The 23,620-nt window shown below is 36.4% G+C and overlaps 1 protein-coding gene across 2 annotated transcripts in view; it reads left to right on the top strand.

Moving 5' to 3' along the window:
* The window catches only part of MFSD1 (major facilitator superfamily domain containing 1), a 138,960-nt gene extending 119,414 nt beyond the window's left edge, over positions 1 to 19,546 (top strand). Inside the window, exons 16-17 of one of the 2 annotated variants that reach the window (XR_010409846.1) lie at positions 19,121 to 19,274; positions 19,477 to 19,546. Coding sequence is in view for 1 of the 2 variants with exons in the window: in XM_064585795.1 (XP_064441865.1) it covers positions 19,121 to 19,128 (8 nt within the window). In the remaining variant the exon portion in view is untranslated. Of the gene's footprint in view, positions 1 to 19,120; positions 19,275 to 19,476 lie in introns of those variants that run through there. The other variant, XM_064585795.1, reaches the window with a different exon arrangement.
* The last annotated feature ends 4,074 nt before the right edge of the window (positions 19,547 to 23,620 follow it).

Raw genomic sequence — 23,620 nt, 5'->3', positions numbered from 1 at the left:
CTATGTTCTTGGTATCACAAGTTTACAATTCATAGCCATCTTTCTTAGGGTTACCTGAGATGGTGTTTTTGCATGTATTTCCTCTGTTGAGTTAAATAACACAGCTGTTACTTTTAATATGAAAAAACGTTTGTCTCTTCATGGCAGAATGGTAATTTATAGGCACAACATTTTATCTTTAATTTACAGGTGTACCAGACCAAGCTCTTTAAAAAATGTTTTAAAAAATGCCCAAGCTCAACGTGCTAGCAGGGCCATGCTCTTTGACAAGGCTCTAAGGTAGAATTTTTCCTTGCCTCTTCTAACTTCTGTTACTTGCCAGCAACCCTTGGGGTTTCCTGTGTTGTAGACGTGTCACTCGTTTCTGCTTCTGTCATCATATGGCATTCTCCCTGTGTATCTGTTTTCACATGGTGTTCTCTCTGTGTCTGTCCAAATTTCTCTTTTCTTCTAAGTTCATCAGTCATTGGGTTAGGGCCCACCCTAATCCAGTTAAGACCTTGTCTTACTTGATTACATTTATAAAGACTCTCTTTTCTCATAGATGAGGTCCCATTCTGAAGTTCTAGGTTGGCATAGCTTTTGGGGGACATTATTCAACTCAGTACCTATGCCCAGAACTGTTCCTGTACACAGCTTATGCATGGCCAAATACAGTCCTTTCTAGTCTGAGCCTTTTCTTTTGGTAAATGTCTCAAATACATAGCATAATTCTCTTCCTTTTTTTTTTTTTTTTTTTAAGATTTCTTTCCTTCTTTGTCAGAGAGAGAGAAAGTACAAGCAAGGGGAGCGGCAGGCAGAGGGAGAAGCAGGCTCCCCGCTGAGCAAGGAGCCCGATGTGGGACTTGATCTCAGGACTCTGGATCATGACCTAAGCTGAAGGCAGACGTAATGGACTGAGCCACCAAGGCATCCCTTTTATAAACTTTTTATTGAGATTTAACATACATGCAGGAAAGTCCATTAATTATAATTGAATGAGTTTTTCCAGAGTGAACAGTCATGTAACTACCTTTCAGATCAAGAAATAGAATGTTACCAGCAACCAAGAAGGTTTCATCATGCCTTTTCTAGTTATTATCCATCTAGAATAATTTCTATTATGACATCTAGCAGCATAGATTAGCTTCACTTGTTTTGAATTTCATATCTATTATTATTTTGTGTCTAGCTCCCCCCCCCCCCCAGCCTTATGACTGTGAGTTACATCCATGTTATGGCACATGGTTATAGTTCATTCTCTTTTCTACATAGTATTCTGTTCTATGAATATGTTGTAATTATTTTTCCATGATATTGCTGATAGACATTTGAACTACTTCCAGTCTTTGCAATTATGAATAATGCTTTGTGGATATTTTTGTGCATGTCTTTGGATACACATACATATGGGGCTGTGTTAGGTATATGCTTATGAGTAGAATTGTTGGATCATAGAGTATGTATTTATTTAGTATTAGCAGATACTTTGTTTTCCAAAGTGGTTACACAGTTTACACTCATACCAACTGCATATAAGAGTTTCAGTTGCTCTATATCTTTGCCTGGCCTGAATATTTAAGAAAAAAATTAGCCTTTTGGTGAATATATTGTGAGATCTCATTGTGGTTTTAATTTGCCTTTCCTTAATTACTGATGATGTTGAGCATCTTTTTGTATGTTAATTTGCCATTTGGATGTCATCTTTGTGTATTGATTTTTGTCTTTTGCCCTTTAATTGGATTTAGTTACCATTTTATTATTAACTTATAATGGTATTTTACATATTCTAGATAGAATTCTTGTCAGATATATGTAGTTTAAAAATCTCCCAGGCTGGGATGCCTGGGTGGCTCAGTTGGTTAAGTGTCTGCCTTTGGCTCAGGTCATGATCCCAGGGTCTTGGGACTGAGTCCCACATCAGGCTCCTTGCTCAGCAGGGAGCCTGCTTCTCCCTCCGGAGGCCTTCCCCTCCTCCTGCTTGTGTGCTCTCTCTCTCTCTCTGACAAATAAATAAATAAATAAAATCTTAAAAAAAAAATCTCCCAGGCTGTAGTTTGTTTTCTATCTCTTAATGGTATCTTTTGATGAATGTACGTTCTTATTTTTAATTAAATTAGTTTATCTAACTTTTCCTTTATGCTAAGAGCTTTTTATATTTTATTGAAGAAATCTTTGCTTGCCTCAAGGTCATGAAGATATTATCATATGTTATCTTCTAGAAGATTTGTTTTTACCTTTTACATTTAGGCCTATGATCCATTTAGAATTGATTTATATTCTTGTATGAATAGAAGTCAAGGTTGTTTTATTCCTTATGGATATCATTGATCCAACACCATTTATTGAAAAGACTATGCTTTTCCACTTTTTATTGATGATAAGATTGGGTGTATGTGGGTCGGTTACTAGACTTTCTAGTCTGTTTTATTGGCTTAACCTTGAGCCAATAGTATTTTGTTTTCATTACTATATACTAACGTCTTTTCTATTCTTTCTCTTGATTTTATTCTCTTCTCTGAAACAATTTCTGGAGTGAGTGAAACTGTCTTGATCCCTCTGTTCAAATTTTCTATTTCTTTCTGTTTCATTTTTGGTAGTTTATATGTTTCTAGGAATTTATCCATTTCTTTCAGCTTGTCCAGTTTGTTGGCATATAGTTTTTCATAATATTCTCTTATAGTTGTTTGTAGTTCTGGGGTGTTGGTTGTTATTTCTCCTCATTTGTGATTTTATTTATTTGAGTCCTTTCTCTTTTTTTCTTGATAATTCTAGCTAGAGGTTTATCAGTTTTATTGATTTTTTTCAGAGAATCAGCTCCTGGTTTCATTGATCTGTTCTATTGTTTTTTTTGTTGTTGTTGTTGTTGTTTATTTGTTTTAGTTTCTATATCATTTATTTCTGCTTTAATCTTTATTATTTTCTTCCTTCTGCTTTTAGGTTTTCTTTGTTGTTTTTCCTAGATCCTTTAGGTATAAGGTTAGATTGTTTATTTGAGATATTTTTTTGCTTCTTGAGGTCAGCCTGTATTGCTATAAACTTGCCTCTTAGAACTGCTTTTGCTGCATTCCATAGGTTTTGGACCATTGTGTTTTTATTTTCATTTGTTTCCATGTACTTTTTTATTTCTTCTTTGATTTCCTGGTTGACCCGTTCATTGTTTAGTAGCAGGTTATTTAACGTCCATGTAATTGTGGTCTTTCCAGATTTTTCTTGTGTTTGACTTCTACTTTCATAGCATCATGGTCAGAAAAGATGCATGATATGACTTCAGTCTTTTTTAATTTTTTGAGCCTTGTTTTGTGAGCTAATATATGATCTGTTCTGGAGAATGTTCCATGTGTACTTGAAAGGAATGTGTATTCTGCTGTTTTAGGATGGAATGTTCTGAATATATGTGTTAAACCCATCTATACCAGTATCATTAAAAGCCATTGTTTCTTTGTTGATTGTCTGTTTAGCTGATCTGTCCATTGATGTAAGCGTGGCGTTAAAGTCTTCTACTATTATTGCATTATTATCAATTAATTCCTTTATGTTTTTTATTAACTGTTTTATGTATTTCAGTGTTCCTTTGTTAGGTGCATGAATATTTACAATTGTTTTATCCTCTTGTTGGATTGTCCCTGTTTATTATTATGTAGTGTCCTTCTTTGTCTCTTGTTACAGTTTTTGTCTTAAAGTCTATTTTGTGTGATATAAAGTATTGCTACTCCAGCTTTTTTTTTAAGTAGGCTCCATGCCCAGTGTGGGGCTTGAACTCATGACCTCAAGATCAAGAATTTTTTTTTTTTAAAGATTTTATTTATTTATTTGAGAGAGAGAGAATGAGAGACAGAGAGCATGAGAGGGAGGAGGGTCAGAGGGAGAAGCAGACTCCCTGCCGAGAAGGGAGCCCGATGCGGGACTCGATCCTGGGACTCCAGGATCATGACCTGAGCTGAAGGCAGTCGCTTAACCAACTGAACCACCCAGGCGCCCTCAAGATCAAGAGTTTTATGCTCAACCCACTGAACCAGCCATGCACCCCTCCAGGTTTGTTTGTTTGTTTGTTTGACATCCACTTGCATGATAGATGTTTCTCCATCCCCTCACTTTCAGTCTGCAGGTATCTAAAATGAGTCTCTTGTAGGCAGCATATGGATGGATCCTATTTTTTTTATCCATTCTGTCAACCTATGCCTTTGGTTGGAGCATTTACTCCATTTATATTCAAAGTAATTATTGATAGATATGTATTTATGTCATTTATTGTTTGTTTTGTGGTTATTTGTGAAGATTTTCTCTGATCCTTTCTTTCTCTCTCGCTTTCGTGGTTTGCTGATTTTTTCTAGTGATATATTTGGATTTCTTTCTTTTTATTCTTTGCATATTTATTAGTAGTTTTTGATATATGGCACCGTTAGGTTTGTATATAACCTCTTCTGCATAAAGTAGTCTATATTAAGTTGATGGTCATTTAAGTTTGAAGTCATTCTTTACTCTTCTCTATGTTTTAGGTATATGTTGTTATATTTTATATCCTTTTATTTTGTGAGTTCCTTGACTGCTTTTTTACAGAAATATTCATTTTTATTACTTTTATGTTTCCTACCTTTATACTGTCACTTTTGGTCTTTCCTTTCCACTCAAATTGTCCCCTTTAATATTTCTTTCAGGGCTGGTTTAGTGGTCATGAACTCCTTTAGTGTTCGCTTATCTGGGAAACCCTATCTCTCGTTCTATTTTGAATGATAGCCTTGCTGGATAGAGTGTTCTTTGCTGAAGATTTTTCTCATTCAGCACTTTGAATATATCACACCACTTCCTTCTGGCTTGGAAAGTTTCTGGTGAAAAATCCCCTGCTAGTCTTATGGGTGTTCCCTTATAAGTTACTGTCTTTTTTTGTCTTGCTGCTTTTACAGTTTTTTCTTTATCACTCTATTTTTGCAAATTTAATTACAATATGTCTTGGTGTGGATCTGCTTTTGTTGATTTTGTTGGGAGATCTCTGTGCCTCCTGGATCTGAATATCTATTTCCTTCCCCCGATTAAGGAAGTTTTCAGCTTGTATTTCTTTAAATAAATTTTCTTTCCCCTTTTCTCTCTCTTTTGCTAGGACTCCTATAATATGAATGTTATTACATTTGATGGAGTCACTGAGTTCCCTAAGTGTATTCTTCTTTTTTGCATAATTGTTTTTTTCTCTCTTTTGTTCACTTTGATTACTTTCCATTACTCTGTCTTCTAGCTCATTAATTTGTTCCTCTGCTTCTTCCAGTTAGCTGTTTATTCTATCAAGCATGTTTCTTATTTCATTTAGTGAGCCCTTTATCTCTGCTATGTTATTTCTTATCTCTGTGTTAAAGGTCTCACTCATGTCTTCCACTCTTTTTCAAGTCCAGTGAGTATTCTTATGATCATTACTTGAAATTACCCATCAGGCATGTTACTTATATCCGTTTTACTTAGCTCTCTGGCTGTTGTCTTGTTCTGTTCTTTCATTTGGGATCAATTTCTCTGTCTTCTCATTTTATCTAAGTCATTTTATCTAAGGCATTCATGGGTTGAGGTGAGCCTAGAGTCCTCCTACTCTGCCACCATCTTCCAACTTCCCCTATAAAGAGTATTTTTAAAAATTTATTTTTCTAATTGTTTGTTGCTTGTGTTTAAAATTAAAATTGCTTTTATATATTTACTTTCTATACAGTGATTTTACTAAATTAATTCATTATAATAGTTTATCTGAAGTTCTTTGGAAGTTTCTGATTATAAATAATGCCATGTGCCAACTATAGAGTTCTTTATCTTGCTTTTTCCAATCTTATAGCATTTATTAATTTTCTTATATTACTGTATTGGCTAGGACTTCCAGTATAAGGCTAAATATAAGTGATGACTGTAAACATATTTATCTTTTCAAGAAGTCATTTAAATGTTACATTTAAGTATGATAGTAGCTATTGGATTTTTGTGTAGATACCTTTTGGGAGATTAAACATGATCCCTGTATTCCTAGTTTGCTAAGTTATTTTTAAATTGTTAAAGAGCATTGACTTTTAGCAATTGCTTTTTTTCTGCATATATCAAGATAGTTGTATAATTTTTCTTATTTATTAGTTAATGTGGTAGATTATACTTTTCAAGTTATATTTTAGTCTTAAACGTTAAACTAATCTTGAATTCTTTGGATAAATTTTGTTCAATAGTGTATTATCTATTAATATCTGTATCTGTATTGCTTTTTACTGGTGTGTATTTTCATGACAGAGATTAGACTGTAGCTTTCCCCTTTTTGAAATGTTCTATGATGTTTTGGTATAGAGGTTATAATAACCTCTTTTCTATTCTCTTTCTCTTGATTTTATTCTCTTTCCTGAAACAATTTGTGTAGTGAGTGAAACTCTCTTGATCCCTCAAGTCCAGCCCAGTTGCAAACTGAGTACCAGTGACTGACCTCAGTCAGTGTTGCATAAAGCAGAAGAACTGTCTAAGTTTTGCCTGAATTTATTACCCACAAAAACATAAAATAGAATTATGTGGTTTTTGTTTTAATCAACTAAGTTTTAAAGTACTGGGTGTGTAGGAGCATCTGATTGTAGTCTTAATTTGCATTTTCAAAATAGAATAATGATTTTGAGAAATTCTGCATGTATTCTGTCACTCATATATATTTTTGGTCAAGTATCTCTTCAAATCTTTGGCTCATTGGTTTCATTGGATCTTTTATTATTATTGACTTTTGAGAGTTCTTTATATATGCTGAATAAAGCCTTTATCAGATATATGTTTTGCAAATAGTTTTTCCCAGTCTGTGACTTGCCTTTTAATTTCCTTAACAGAATATTACAAAGAGCAAAAGTTTTAAAATTTGAAGAAGCTCAATTTATAATTTTTTTCTTTTAAGGTTTTTCCTTTTTGTTCCTTATCTATCTTTACCTAATCAAAAGTTCCAAATATCTTCTTTTATCTTCTATATTATAATTTAATTATTAACATTATGGTTATGATCCACTGTGAGTTGATTTTTATTTATGGTGTGAAATAAGATTTGATGTTTATATCTTTTCATATGGATATCCAATTGTTCTAGTACCATTTGTTGAAAACTATCTTTTCTCCTTTAAATTACCTTGGTAGCTTTGTTGAAAGTGAATTGACCATCTGTATGTACATCTATTTCTAGCCTTTCTACTTTCTCCCACTGATCTATATGTAAATCTGCAGTCAGGCTATGTGCGTCCTTCAACTTTGTTTTTCTTTTCAAAGTTCTTTTGCTATTGTATGTACTCTCATATGAATTTTAGAATCAACTTGTCAATTAAAAAAATTCCTGCTGGTATTTTGATAAGGATTGTGTATGAATCTATAGATCAATTTGGAAAAATTTGCTATCTTAAGAAATCATGAACATGGCATATGTCTCTATTTATTTGTTCAGTAATGTTTTATAGTTTTCTGTATACAGATCATACACAGTTTGTTAAATGTATTTCTAAGTATTCATGTTTCTTGATGCTATTCTATTGTAAATGATACTCTTTTAAAATTATAATTTTCAGTTATTCATTTATTGTATGTAGAAAAACATTTGACTTTTATATACTGATCTTGAATCCTTTAACACTGTTAAACTCATTTATTTTTTTTTTTAAAGATTTTATTTATTTATTTGAGACAGAGAGAATGAGAGAGAGAGAGCACATGAGAGGGGGGAGGGTCAGAGGGAGAAGCAGGCTCCCTGCCGAGCAGGGAGCCCGACGCAGGACTCGATCCAGGGACTCCAGGATCATGACCTGAGCTGAAGGCAGTCACTTAACCAACTGAGCCACCCAGGCGCCCCTAAACTCATTTATTAATTCTAGAAGCTTTTTGTAGATTCTTTAGGATTTTCCACATTTTTATTTTCAAGAGTCACACATATTTTTAAGAACTTAAAGGATAAAAATGGTCTGTTTCAGGTGCCCAGATACTTACCATTTTTGTTGTTCTTTCATTCTTTAAGTTACGTATTTTCCTGAAGAAATTCCTTCATCCTGATGAAATTTCTTAAGCATTTATTTTTTAGCAGGTGTGCTGGCAACAAATTCTCTTAGTTTTCCTTCATCTTAGAATGATTTTATTTTGCCTTTATTCCTGAAAGATATTACTGATAGAAGTTTTGGTTAACAGTTATATTCTTTCAGCACCTTAAAGATGTTGTTCTGTTCCCTTCTGGCTTTCATGGCTTCTGATGAAAAATTTGTAGTCATTTAAATTGTTTCCCTGTATGTGGTGTATCATTTCTCTCCACCCCACCCCGGTACAGTTTGATTATGAGATATCTGGGCATGATTTCTTGAGTTTATCCTATTTGAAGTTCTCTGAGTCTCTTGAATCTGTAAATTAGTATATTTCCCTGAAATTGGAAGTTTGTTCTTTTTTGTTTCACAGTCCTTTTTGATCTGCTTGCTTTATGTTGAATAGTTTCTATTTCTATGACTCTGATATTTTCACTGTGTCACTAATATTTTTTTATGCAGTGTCTCATTGGCTGCTTATCTTCTTCAATGCATTTTCCATTTCAGATTTTGTGTTTTTTTTCTAGAATTTCCATTTGAGTATTTTTATATCATTTGCTTTTCTGCTAATTATGCTCATGTTTTTCTTTTTTTTACATCACTGAACATATTCATGAGATTTATAACAGCTACTTTAATGTATTTTTCTGCAAATTTAATCATCTCTGTCATTTCTGATTCTATTTATTAGTAGAATCTTGTGGTTATATGTCATAAATTTTTTTCTTTGCCACATGCCTGGTAATTTTTTTTTTTTTTTTTTTAGATGTAGTGTTCCATGATTCATTGTTTGTGCGTAACACCCAGTGCTCCATGCAGAACGTGCCCTCTTTAATACCCATCACCAGGCTAACCCATCCTCCCACCCCCCTCCCCTCTAGAACCCTCAGTTTGTTTTTCAGAGTCCATCGTCTCTCTCTCTCATGGTTCATCTCCCCCTCTGGTTTCCCCCCTTCATTCTTCCCCTCCTGCTATCATCTTCTTCTTTTTTTTTTTTTTTAAATATATTGCATTATTTGTTTCAGAGGTACAGATCTGAGATTCAACAGTCTTGCACAATTCACAGCGCTTACCAGAGCACATACCCTCCCCAGTGTCTATCACCCAGTCACCTCATCCCTCCCACCCCCCCCACTCCAGCAACCCTCAGTTTGTTTGCTGAGATTAAGAATTCCTCATATCATTGAGGTCATATGATACATGTCTTTCTCTGATTGACTTATTTTGCTCAGCATAATACCCTCCAGTTCCATCCACGTCATGGCAAATGGCAAGATCTCATTCCTTTTGATGGCTGCATAATATTCCATCGTGTATATATATACCGCATCTTCTTTATCCATTCATCTGTAGATGGACATCTTGGCTCTTTCCATAGTTTGGCTATTGAGGACATTGCTGCTATAAACATCGGGGTGCACGTACCCCTTCGGATCCCTACATTTGTATCTTTGGGGTAAATACCCAGTAGTGCAATTGCTGAGTCATAGGGTAGCTCTATTTTCAACTTTTTGAGGAACCTCCATACTGTTTTCCAGAGTGGCTGCACCAGCTTGCCTTCCCACCAACAGTGTTGGAGGGTTCCCCTTTCTCCGCATCCCCGCCAACATCTGTCATTTCCTGACTTGTTAATTTTAGCCATTCTGACTGGTGTGAGGTGAGATCTCATTGAGGTTTTGATTTGGATTTCCCTGATGCCAAGCAATGTTGAGCACTTTTTCATGTGTCTGTTGGCCATTTGGATGTCTTCTTTGGAAAAATGTCTGTTCATGTCTTCTGCCCATTTCTTGATTGGATTCTTTGTTCTTTGGGTGTTGAGTTTGATAAGGTCTTTATAGATTTTGGATACTAGCCCTTTATCTGATATGTCCTTTGCAAATATCTTCTCCCATTCTGTCGATTGTCTTTTGGTTTTGTTGACTGTTTCTTTTGCTGTGCAAAAGCTTTTTATCTTGATGAAGTCCCAATAGTTCATTAATGCCCTTGCTTCCCTTGCCTTTGGCGATGTTTCTAGGAAGAAGTTGCTGCGGCTGAGGTAGAAGAGGTTGCTGCCTTTGTTCTTCTTTAGGATTTTGATGGACTCCTGTCTCACATTTAGGTCTTTGAACCATTTGGAGTCTATTTTTGTGTGTGGTGAAAGCAAATGGTCCAGTTTCATTCTTCTGCATGTGGCTGTCCAATTTTCCCAACACCAGTTGTTGAAGAGACTATCTTTTTGTCCATTGGACATTCTTTCCTGCTTTGTCAAAGATGAGTTCACCATAGAGTTGAGGGTCCATTTCTGGGCTCTCTATTCTGTTCCACTGATCTATGTGTCTGTTTTTGTGCCAGTACCATACTGTCTTGATGATGACAGCTTTGTAATAGCGCTGGAAGTCCGGAATTGTGCTGCCGCCAGCTTTGCTTTTCTTTTTCAACATTCCTCTGGCTATTCGGGGTCTTTTCTGGTTCCATACAAATTTTAGGATTATTTGTTCCATTTCTTTGAAAAAAGTGCATGGTATTTTGATGGGGATTGCATTGAATGTGTAGATTGCTCTAGGTAGCATTGACATCTTCACAATATTTGTTCTTCCAATCCATGAGCATGGAACGTTTTTCCATTTCTTTGTGTCTTCCTCAATTTCTTTCATGAGTATTTTATAGTTTTCTGAGTACAGATCCTTTGCCTCTTTGGTTAGATTTATTCCTAGGTATCTTACGGTTTTGGGTGCAATTATAAATGGGATCGACTCTCCCTCTTCTGTCTTGTTGTTGGTGTATAGGAATGCCACTGATTTCTGTGCAATGATTTTATATCTTGCCACTTTACTGAATTCCTGTATGAGTTCTAGCAGTTTTGGGGTGGAGTCTTTTGGGTTTTCCACGTAAAGTATCATATCATCTGCAGAGAGTGAGAGTTTGACTTCTTCTTTGCCGATTCAGATGCCTTTTACTTCTTTTTGTTGTCTGATTGCTGTGGCTAGGACTTTTAGTACCATGTTGAAAAGTAGTGGAGATAGTGGACATCCCTGCCACGTTCTTGACCTTAGGGGGAAAGCTCTCAGTTTTTCCCCGTTGAGAATGATATTTGCTGTGGGTTTTTCATGGATGGTTTTATGATATTGAGGTATGTACCCTCTATCCCTATACTCTGAAGAGTTTTCATCAAAAAGGATGCTGTACTTTGTCAAATGCTTTTTCTGCATCTATTGAGAGGATCATATGATTCTTGTACTTTCTTTTGTTAATGTATTGTATCACATTGATTGATTTGCAGATGTTGAACCAACCTTGCAGCCCCAGAATAAATCCCTTTGGTCGTGGTGAATAATTCCTTTAATGTACTGTTGGATCCTATTGGCTAGTATTTTGGTGAGAATTTTTGCATCCATGTTCATCAGGGATATTGGTCTCTAATACTCCTTTTTGATGGGGTCTTTGTCTGTTTTGGAATCAAGGTAATGGTGGCCTCATAAAATGAGTCTGTAAGTTTTCCTTCCATTTCTATTTTTTGGAACAGTTTCAGAAGAATGGGTATTAATTCTTCTTTAAATGTTTGGTAGAATTCCCCTGGGAAGCCATCTGGCCCTGGGCTTTTGTTTGTTGGGAGATTTTTGATGACTGCTTCAATTTCCTTAGTGGTTATATGTTTGTTCAGGTTTTCTATTTTTTCCTGGTTCAGTTTTGGTAGTTGATACATCTCTAGGAATGCATCCATTTCTTCCAGGTTATCTAATTTGCTGGCACAGAGTTGCTCATAATATGTTCTTATAATTGTTTGTATTTCTTTGGTGTTGTTTGTGATCTCTCCTCTTTCATTCATGATTTTGTTGATTTGGGTCATTTCTCTTTTCCTTTTGATAAGTCTGGCCAGGGGTTTATCAATCTTGTTGATTCTTTCAAAGAACCAGCTCCTAGTTTCGTTGATCTGTTCTACTGTTCTTTTAGTTTCTATTTCATTGATTTCTGCTCTGATCTTTATTATTTCTCTTCTCCTGTTGGGTTTAGGCTTTCTTTGCTCTTCTTTTTCCAGCTCCTTTAGGTGTAGGGTTAGGTCGTATATTGGAGACCTTTCTTGTTTCTTGAGAAAGGCTTGTATTGCTATATACTTTCCTCTTAGGAGTGCCTTTGCTGCATCCCAAAGATTTTGAATAGTTATGTTTTCATTTTCATTGGTTTCCATGAATTTTTTAAATTCTTCTTTAATTTCCTGGTTGACCCATTCATTCTTTAGTAGGATGCTCTTTAGCCTCCATTTATTTGAGTTCTTTCCGACTTTCCTCTTGTGATTGAGTTCTAGTTCCAAAGCATTGTGGTCTGAAAATAGGCAGGGAATGATCCCAATCTTTTGGTACCGGTTGAGACCTGATTTATGACCTAGGATGTGATCGATTCTGGAGAATTTCCATGGGCACTAGAGAAGAATGTGTATTCCGTTGCTTTGCGATGGAATGTTCTGAATATATCTGTGAAGTCCATTTGGTCCAGTGTGTCATTTAAAGTCTTTATTTCCTTGTTGATCTTTTGCTTAGATGATCTGTCCATTTCAGTGAGGGGGCTGTTAAAGTCCCCCACTATTATTGTATTATTGTCGATGTGTTTCTTTGCTTTTGTTATTAATTGCCTTATATAATTGGCTGCTCCCATGTTAGGGGCATAGATATTTACAATGGTTAGATCTTCTTGTTGGATAGACCCTTTAAGTAGGATATAGTGTCCTTCCTCATCTCTTATTACAGTCTTTGGTTTAAAATCTAATTTGTCTCATATAAGGATTGCCACCCCAGCTTTCTTTTGGTGTCCATTAGCATGGTAAATGGTTTTCCACCCTCTCAGTTTCAATCTGGGGGTGTCTTTGGGTCTAAAATGAGTCTCTTGCAGACAGCATATCAATGGGTCTTGTTTTTTAATCCAATCTGATAGCCTGTGTCTTTTGATTGGGGCATTTAGCCCATTTACATTCAGGGTAACTTTTGAAAGATAGGAATTTAGTGCCATTGTATTGCCTGTGAGGTGACTGTTACTGTATATTGTCTGAGTTCCTTTCTGGTCTTTGTTACTTTTAGGCTCTTTCTTTGCTTAGAGGACCCCTTTCAATATTTCTTGTAGGGTTGGTTTCATGTTTGCAAATTCCTTTAGTTTTTGTTTGTCCAGGAAGCTTTTTATCTCTCCTTCTATTTTCAATGAGAGCCTAGCTGGATATAGTATTCTTGGCTGCATATTTTTCTCATTAATGCTCTGAATATATCCTGCCAGTCCTTTCTGGCCTGCCAGGTCTCTGTGGATAGGTCTGTTGCCAATCTAATGTTTCTACCATTGTAGGTTACAGATCTCCTCTCCCGAGCTGCTTTCAGGATTTTCTCTTTGTCTCTGAGACTCGTAGGTTTTACTATTAGATGTCGGGGTGTTGACCTATTTTTATTGATTTGAGAGGGGTTCTCTGTGCTTGCTGGATTTTGATGCCTGTTTCTTTCCCCAAATTAGGGAAGTTCTCTCCTATAATTTGCTCCAATATACCTTCTGCCCCTCTCTCTCTTTCTTCTTCTTCTGGGATCCCAATTATTCTAATGTTGTTTCATCTTATGGTATCACTTAACCTCTTGAATTCTGCCCTCGTGATCCAGTAGTTGTTTATCTCTCTTTTTCTCAGCTTCTTTCTCTCTTCTGCCTCATTTATCCTAGCCGTTAGCGCCCCCATATTTGATTGCACCTCATTAATAGCCTTTTTGATTTCGACTTGGTTAGATTTTAGTTCTTTTATTATTCCAGAAAGGGTTTCTCTAATAACCTCCATGCTTTTTTCAAGCCCAGCTAGTATCTTTAAAGTGATGATTCTGAACTCTAGATCCGACATGGTACTAATGTCCGTATTGAGTAGTTCCCTGGCAGTCGGTGCTATCTCTTTTGTCTTTTTGTTGAGGTGATTTTTTCTGTCTTGTCATTTTGTCTTCCAGAAATTGGTCGCTTTTCTGTTCAGAGAGTTGTTGCTATTCTTTTCTTCGATCTCCTGTTGAGTTCGTAGGTGTTCAGAATGGTTTGATCCCTTTCCAGCTGAATTCCTGAGACCAGACCAAATCCAGGTCTCCTACTCCTCCGCCATCTTGCTCTGCCCCTTCGGTAATTTTTGATTGGATTCCAGACACTGAATTTTACGTTGTTTAATGCCAGGTTTTGTTTTATTCCTTTAAAGAGTATTGGACTTTGTTCTTGCCCTCGCAGTTTAGTTTGATCCTTTTGAAACTTATTTTTAAGTTTTCTTGTGGCAGGTCCAGAGCAGTCTTTACTCCAGACCTAATTTATCCCCTGCTTCTAAGGCATGACTGTTTTGAATATCCTACCTAATGTTCTGTATGCTAATGAGGTTTATCCACTCTGAGTGAAGGGAATGTGAACTATTTCCATTACTTTATGATTTCAGGGACATTTTCAGCCTATTGCTTTCAGGTTTTCCCCAGCCTCATGGAGTTACCCCGGGCATGTGCACATCAGTACTTGGCTGTAGATTTGATGGGACCCTTTGAAGATATCTGGAGCTCTCTTTCTCTTTAGCTCCCTCTAATGTTCTGGTCTACAAATTCTATTTACCATTAGTGATTTAAACTCTGATCTTTGTCTCTTCAGCTAAATGAGTCTGCCAGATTCTTTTTGAGTTCCTGCTCTCTGAGCTGCAGCCTGGAAAATGTCTCCAGGCTGTCATAGCACTTATCTCTTCATTTCCCTTCTCTGAATGATCACAGGTTTGAGCTGCCTATTGCCTAGTACCTGAAAAGTTGTTTTATGTATTTTCCCCAGGTTTCTTATTGTTTATTCTAGGGGTAATCCCTGTCGCAATTAATCCTTTATGCATAAGTGAAAGTCCAAAAGGAGATTTTTGAGCATCTTTTATGTACAGGGCACTGAGTTAGAGTCACAGGTTAAATACACTCATAATTGTTTTTGAATGCATGCCAAGTTGAGACATACCCTGTGATATGTTATTGTTTATTTCCTGTTCCCCAGGCCTCAATTTTTGGTACTTTCACTTTGTTCATTCTTTCTGTAAAATTGATTGTTTTAGTATAAATGACTGTGGATGCAGGTCAGAACTATTGAAAGTCTTAGTCATTTCATGGGGATTATTGCAGTATGGCAGTATTGCAGTCCTGTCTGACCTTGGTCTTTTCAGTCTCACTCTTTTCTGCTCCTGTCTCCCCATAGTCTATATAGTGATTTTTAAATTATGTAATTTCCTGGATAATTACAAACACCTACTAATTCCGCCTTTGCTTCCACCTTGCCCCTCACCTCCCACCACAGTCTGTTTCAACCCAGCAGCCAGAATAATTCTTTTTTAATTTTAAAATTTATTTTAATTTATTAATTATTCCAGCATAATCAACATACAATAATATATTAGTTTCAGGTCTACAATATAGTAATTTAACAATTCTATACATGAGATCATCATGATAAGTGTACTTTAATTCCTTCACCTACATCACCTTTCCTCATCCTCCCACCTCCCCTCTGGGATCACCAGTTCTCCATAGTTAAGAGTCTGTTTTTTGGTTTCTTTCTTTATTTCTTTGTTTGTTTTGTTTCTTAAATTCCACATATGACTGATATCATATGGTATTTGTCTTTCTCTGACTGACTTATTTTACTTAGCATCATATCCTCTAGGTCCATCCATGTTGTTTGTTGCAAATGGCAAGATTTCATTTTTTTTTTTCTGGTCAAGTAATATTCCATCACACACACACACACTACACATACACACACACACTACCTCTTTATTCATTCATCTATTGATGGACACTTGGGTTGTTTCCATTTTTTTTTAAGGAAAAATTCTCTGTTTAATAACTAAATACAATTCACAGAAAATTGATTGTACACATGCAAATTAGAGGAATATGTCTATTAAGTACCACCAAGTAAAATGGTAGGCTTATTTTTTTTCAAATATAAAAAATTCATTTTTCTCCACTTAGTGTTTTTAAAATTTTTTTTTTAATTCAGTAGAGTTAACATATAGTGTTACATTAATTTCAGGTTTATAATATAGTGATTCAACAATTCCATACATTACTCAGTGCTCATCATGATAAGTGTACTCTTAATCCCCTTCACCTGTTTACCCATCCCCACACCCAACTCCCCTCTGGTAACTATCAGTTTGTTCTCTATAGTTAAGAGTCTCTTTTTTGGTTTGTCTCTTTTTGTTTGTTTCTAAAATTCCACATAAGAGTGAAATCATATGGCATTTGTCTTTCTCTGACTTTTTTTCCTTAGCATTATATTCTCTAGCTCCATCATGTTTTTGCATACGGCAAGATTTCATACTTTTTAATGGCTGAATAATATTCCATTGTGTATATATATATATATATGCCATATCTTCTTTATCCAGTCATCTATCAGTGAACACTTGGGCTGCTTCCATATTTTGGTTATTGTAGATAATGCTGAAATGAACACAGGGGTGCATATGTCTTTTTAAATTATTTTTTTCATATTCTTTGGGTAAATACCCAACATGGAATTAATGAATCATGTGGTAATTCTATTTTTAATTTTTTAAGGAACCTCCATACTGTTTTCCACAGTAGCTGCACCAGTTTGCTTTCCCAACAACAGTACACAAGGATTTGGTTTTCTCCACATGCTCAACAACATTTGTCGTTTCTTGTGTTTTTGATTTTAGCCATTTTGACAGGTGTGAAATATCTCACTATAGTTTTGATTTGCATTTCCCTGATGATGAATGATGTTGAGCATCATTTCATGCTTATGTTGGCTATCTGTATGTCTTCTTTGGAGAAATCTCTGTTCATGTCTTCTGCCCATTTTTAATTGGATTATTTGTTTTTGTGTGTGTGTTGAGTTGTATAAGTTCATTGTATATTTTGGATAATAACCCTTTATTGGATGTGTCATTTGCAAATATCTTCTCCCATTTATTAGGTTGTCTTTTTGTTTTGTTGATTGTATCCTTGGCTGAGCAGAAGCTTTTTATTTTGATCTAGTTCCAGTAGTTTATTTTTGCTTTTGTTTTCCTTGCCTCAGGAGGCACATCTAGAAAAGTGTTGCTATGGTTGGTGTCATAGAAATTACTGTCTGTGCTGTGTCCTAGGATTTTAATGGTTTCAGGTCTCACATTTAGATCTTTAATCCATTTTGAGTTTATTTTTGTGTATGATGTGAGAAAGTCCTCCAATTTCATTCTTTTGCATGTAGCCGTTCAGTTTCCCCAGAACCATTTGTGAATGTCTTTTTCCCATTGCATATTCTTGCCTCCTTTGTTGAAAATTAATTGACCATATAATTGTGGGTTTATATGTGTGTGTCTGGACTGTCTATTCTGTTGATCTACTGTCAATATTTGTGCCAGTACCATAATGTTTTGATTACTATAGCTTTGTAGTATATCTTGAAATCTGGGATTTTGATACCACCAGTTTTGTTGTTTTTTTTTTTTTTTCAAAGATTTTATTTATTTATTTGAGAGAGAGAGAGAGAATGAGAGAGAGAGAGTGTGAGGAGGGGAGGGTCAGAGGGAGAAGCAGACTCCTCACTGAGCAGGGAGCCTGATATGGGACCCGACCCCGGGACTCCAGGATCATGACCTGAGCCGAGGGCAGTCGTTTAACCAACTGAGCCACCCAGGCGCCCAGTTTTGTTCTTTTTAAAGGTTGTTTCTCTGGCCATTGTGGTTCCACTCAAAATTTAAGATTATTTTTTCTAGTTCTGTGAAAAATGGTATTGGTATTTTGATAAGGATTGCATTAAATCTATAGATTGCTTTGGGTAGTATGGACATTTTAACAATATTTGTTGTTCTAATCTATGAGCATTGAATGTCTTTCCATTTGTTTGTGCCTTCAGTTTCTTTCATCAGTGTTTTATAATTTTTGGAGTACAGTACCCTCACTTCCTTGGTTAAGTTTATTCCTAGATATATATATATATTTTTGGTGCTTTTGTAAATGGGATTGTTTTCTCAGTTTATCTTTCTGCTACTTCATTACAGAATGATCCTTTTAAAACCTAATTGAGATCAAGATAGCCCTCTATGTCTCCCCTCTGCATGTAAATCCTACAGTGTCTCCTTAGTTCACTCAGGATGAAAGTCAAAATTATTCAAAGGTATTTGAGACCATACCTGGTCATGGCCTCTTTTGACCCTATCTCCTTCTGCTTTTCTCTTCTTACTCTGTTCCAGCCACAGTGGCTTCCATGCTATTATTTAAATACAACAGCAGGGTTCTGCCTTACAGCTTTTGAACTGACCATCTCCTCTGCCTTGAATACTCTTTCTTCAGATTGTCTCATATTTAACCTCACCTCATTTGAGTTTTGGTGAAATGTCACCTTCTCAGTGTTGCCTCCCTGGTCCCTCAGTGAAAACAATGAAATCTAATCCTATCATCTTCTCTGCTTCAGTATTTCCAATCTGTCTTACCATAATCTTTCTTTTTTTCCCGTAACATTTACCAGCTTTTAACATACTAGATATTAAACACATACTCATTTTTGTTTAGTATCTGTCACCTCTCTCCCACTGGAATGTAAGCTCCCCAAGGTGACGGTTTGTTGTTTGTTTTGTTCACTGATGCATCCCCAGTTCCTAGAACAGAGCCTGACACTTCATAGGTCTATTATAAATATTTATTGAATGCATGTAAATCTGATATCATTCATTTAAGTAAGATGCTTTGGCTCTTCTTGGGCATACATGGGATAAAGTCCAAATCCTTCGCAAAGTGGAGTGCATTCTTCATAAGCTCCTGCACTTCCCTATGTTCAACTTTTTAGCTTCTCCATCCCTCCACTCCCTGAATTCTACCTATACTTAACTAATAATTTCTAACCAATACTGGCTCTCTCACATTTCTTGGCAGCATCTCAGACAGCACCCATTGCTTTATAGTCACTTTTAGTCATTAGAACAATTTTACATTCAGATATGAACAAGTCCAGGCCAGTATAAACCCAAACTTTATGGTTTCATTTACTGTCAAGGTTCTTCCCCTTTCCCTCCTAAAGACATAGACTGAGGGACCTGCAGTGGAGAAGAGCATGTGATTACTCTTTCATTTTTTATCCTTCTGGTCACTCTACTTTTGTTCTTTCCACAGTCCAGTGAAGAATGAAAGACAAAGGGTGGAGTCTGTCATAAATTGAGGTAGTAATCTGGCCGTTGGTGCCCTCTCTGAGGCAGATGCTCATGCACATGTCATACTCCCTTCCCCACCATTCAGGGACCTCTGAGATGCACAGAATCCTCCTGATGTAAGTAACATCTCCTTGACTGATCTCTAGAAGGATGACCCACTTAGTACCTTTCTGCTGGGATATTCTCATATTGGTAAAAGCCCTGTTGGGCAAGATCCTTTTAAGATGTCTTGAAAGAGATGCTGGATAAAGAGTTCAACTGCACAAAGAAAGACCTGCTCCCTAAAGATAATTGTCAATACAATTTATTTTGCTGCAGCTCTTCCTGTCCTGAGCCATGATGCAATTAGGCAGAACCTAAGGAATGATTTGAATCTATGGATCAAAGAAAGAAATGGAAAGGTGGGACTCATTAAGTGATTTCTGGCTCAATACGAATTTCTGAACTTTAGTCTTCTTAACATTCAGGTGAACAAATAAGTATATACATAGTTATTCTACCAGTGGTGAGCCGTGTGAAGTAATGAAGTTAATTCATCTCTGGAACTCACCTTCATCATCCATAAAATGATGTGGTTGAATTTTTAACTTAATGTTTATCTATAATAGCCTATAATTCCCATCAATTCTCTGTCTATTTCTTGGATACACTGTGGAGATTGTGCTTTGCAAGGTGTGTTAAACTCCTTTGTTTTACTCTTTCTACAACATAGCAATTCTGGCACTCTGAAGCATGGGTTTTGGAATTTATATTGAATTATTAATAAAATACCATTTGTAGAGAGTAAGGCTAGAACACAGTGGAGAAGCCAAAAAGCATGGAGATCTCAAATAGGGAATAGCCCATCCTTTTCTCTGCCAGTGACAGAGTGACCACTAGAGATGATGAGAGGGGCTTGGCAGTGTGTGCCAGGCCTATCTGCCATGGGTCTTGGAAAACAGAGGCTGCTCAGTAGATGGGGGAGATATATCTTCCTGACAAAGCTCTTGCCAGAAGAGAATGTACATAACTCAGCCCTGAGCCTTTCTGTGAGCTCTGCCAAATCAGACAGGCAGGTAACAAAACACTGAAAAGAAAGTAATGTCAGCCCAGCCTAGCTATGGCCAATTCTACACCTTAATTACTCTACCTAGTGACAAAAGCTATTTATCAAGCTTGAAATAAAGTGGTTTTAAAGTCAGAAATTTATGTGCCAACCAGTCAGAGGCTATAATTTTTGGGTCATTGGTTTAAATAGACATACACTAAAATGAAAATAAATTGGAGAATTAAACAACTTTATGTGTGCACAATAGTTCCATCAGTTTTGTCTGGTTCTTCTAGCTTTTTCTACAATGTCATTGCACTCATGTTTCTAGCCAATTACATTTCATCCAAGCCAAGATCCCACTCAGGAGCCAAAAGGATGACATTCAGTTTTGACTCATTTATTCAACAAATATTTATTGTATTAAATATGTATAGTTGAGAAGAAGACTGGGAAGTCCTGGAGGAATTAATGCCTTTATTCAACAAACATTTATTGAGTACCCACTATATGCCAGACATTGACTGAGGAGCTAAGTATGGTGGTAGTAAACAAGACAGCACAGACTTCTTCTCTCGTGGAGCTCCCATATGTATGAATGAGAACACATATAAACATATGAAGAAATATGTGTAGTGATAAATGACAATGGTTGGGGGAGGGATGAGGGAGGGATGCAAGATGAAACATGTGAAGATTAGGGACAAGAGAGTTCAAAGTGAAGGGAGCAGCCTTTACAAAAGCTCTAGAGCAGGAATAAATTTGGCCCATCGGGTGAATGGGGAAAAAAGGTCAATGTGAGATAAGATAAGATCAGGGAGGTACATCAGAAAGGGCCTTGTGGGCCAGTATGCGGAGAGTGGATTTTATTCTAAGTACAGTATGAGCCATTAGAGAGTTTTAACAGGGAACAGTGATGTGACCAACACTTCACTGAAAGTGAAGGAGTAGAAGAGAATTTTGCAAAAGAAGAGGCATTAATTACTTACCAATTAATTAATTAAGCAAGCATTTATGAATTTCCCTATGTGCCAGGTGCTGATGACAGAAAGATTAATAAGACTCCCCTTGTCCTCAAGATGTTTATAATCCATTGATGACAGTCATGTGCATGAATAAGAACATGGCAATGGGCATTTAGGTTGCTTCCATATCTTGGATATTGTAAATAATGCTGCAGTAAACATAGAGATGTATGTATCTTTTTGAACTACTATTTTCATTTTCTTTGGGTTAATATCCAGTAGTGGAATTACTGGATTGTATGGTATTTCTATTTTTAATTTTTTGCAGAACTTCCATACTGTTTTCCACAGTGGAAATACAAATTTACATTTCCACTCACAGTGTACAAGGGTTCCCTTTTCTCCACAACACCAACACTTGTTATTTCTTGTCTTTGATAGAAGAATGGGTAAAGAAGATGTGCTATACACACACACACACACACACACACGAATATTACTCAGCCATAAAACAGAATGAGATCTTGCCATTTGTGACAACATGGATGGACCTAGAAGGTATTATGTTAAGTGAAATAGGTCAGACAGACACAGTCTTGTGCAGTCACTTCCACTGTTCATTAGCAAACAATATATGGCCTCTTTAAAGGCTCTTCTGGATGTGACTTTTTTAATGTTAAAAGGCAGTACTACATTCCAGACAATGAATATGCCCCTGGGTCAGGTCTCCCAGGGGAAATGCAAGTATTCTAAGAAGAGGCCCAGTGGAACCACAAGTCGTGAGACTGTAGCTGTGAGATGGAAGCAGATGTTACCAGGAATCTGGGCTTCACTTCATCTGTAAGAGCTGAAACAGTGGCTCTGTAAAGTCCCCTCCAGCTCTATTTCAGTACCTTAGAGCATGCTTTGCCTTGATCATTCATTTTAGGCTATGTTTTTGCCACGATAATACAGGAGACTAACTTTGAGCTCCAGTTAAACAAAATGTTATCCCCTCAAGAGAATTTCAGTCATTTCATTAGTAGACCTGCATTGCAAAAAATTACAGTTATGATTATTGTGTTTTGAGTGGGTGGAGGAAATGGGTAAAGGTGGCCAAAAAGTACAAACGTCCAATTATAAAATAAATAAGTCCTAGGGATGTAATATAGAGCTTGGTAACTATAGTTAACAATACTGTATTGTATATTTGAAAGTTGCTAAGAGAGTAGATCTTAAAGGTACTCATCACACACACAAATTTGTAACTTATGTGTGGTGATGGATGTTAATTAGAGTTATTCTGGTGATCATTTTGCAATATATACAAATATCAAATCCTTATTATGTATACCTGAAACCAATATGATGTTATATGTCAATTATATCTCAATTAAAAATCCCATCAAGCACATAAAACATATGAACTATAATATTTCAGAACTGGTAGGGCTACCTGGGTTCCTGTGAACTGACCTGGGTATCTGTTAACTCAGCATTATCATATTTTTAGCTACCACTAATTTTTCGATAAAAATATCAAAAAGCATATGAAAGACTATAAAATAAGTTCTTTCCTTCACCCTGCTCCCAAACCATTCCCACTTAATTGAGTTTTCTGCTGTTAAGAGTTTATGTATCTTCCAGACATTTTCTATGTATATATAAGTGTAGTAGATACAAATTCCACAGGCATCATGGAGACACTGATATTTGAAGTGCCATTGAAGGAGGAGAGGAAGGAGCCACATAGTTATCTGGGGGTGTTTGGAGGAGAGTGCCAGTTGAAGGGACCAGCAAGTGCAGAGTCCTAGAATTAGAGTGTGCTTGGTGTGTTTGAAGAGCAGCAAAGAGGCCAAGAGGCTGGAGTGGAGGGTGGGGATAAGTGGGATGGGCTGGAGAATGCACTTGGCTTTTTACGTCATGGCAGAGACTTGTGCTTTTATTCTGAGTGAAATGAGCTCCATGAACAAAGGTATGCTATGATCTGACTTGTAGGGAGAATTATTTGGAGGCTGTTGTGTAATAATCCAGGTGAGAGATGATGGTAACATGAATCTTGATCGTAGTGAAGTGGAAAAATGGTTGGATCCTGGACATACTTTAAAGGAATAGCTAACTAAATGTGATTTGTTGTTGTTGGACTGGTTGCGGAGTATGAGAAAATGAAAATGTAGGGTAACTTTCAGATTTGGTGGCTGAACAGCTAGAAGAATTGTGGTTCAAATTCATGTTGGGGCCAGTATTCAGAACAAAGTCTTCTGAGCTGCAGGGTCATGCTCCCCACTGCATATCTTGCCTCCTGGCCACCACAAAGCCATCTATAACACCGTGCTGTGGCAGAATGCTGTGCTCTAAAGCAAAGAACAAAATTTTAGAATATTGCCTTCTATTAAGTTGGAGACTTCCTAGCCCAAATCAGTTGCAGTGTCTGAGAATATGGAATATAAATCATTTTCTGGTATTACAAGATGCTTATTAGAATCTACAT

Source organism: Mirounga angustirostris, unplaced genomic scaffold, assembly GCF_029215605.1.
Source record: "Mirounga angustirostris isolate CCGP_5_RB_7025 unplaced genomic scaffold, mMirAng1.0.hap1 SCAF_1, whole genome shotgun sequence".
Classification (NCBI taxonomy): Eukaryota; Metazoa; Chordata; class Mammalia; order Carnivora; family Phocidae; genus Mirounga; species Mirounga angustirostris.
Note: the sequence above shows the minus strand (reverse complement) of the source record. Positions and strands in the feature narration are given on the sequence as shown.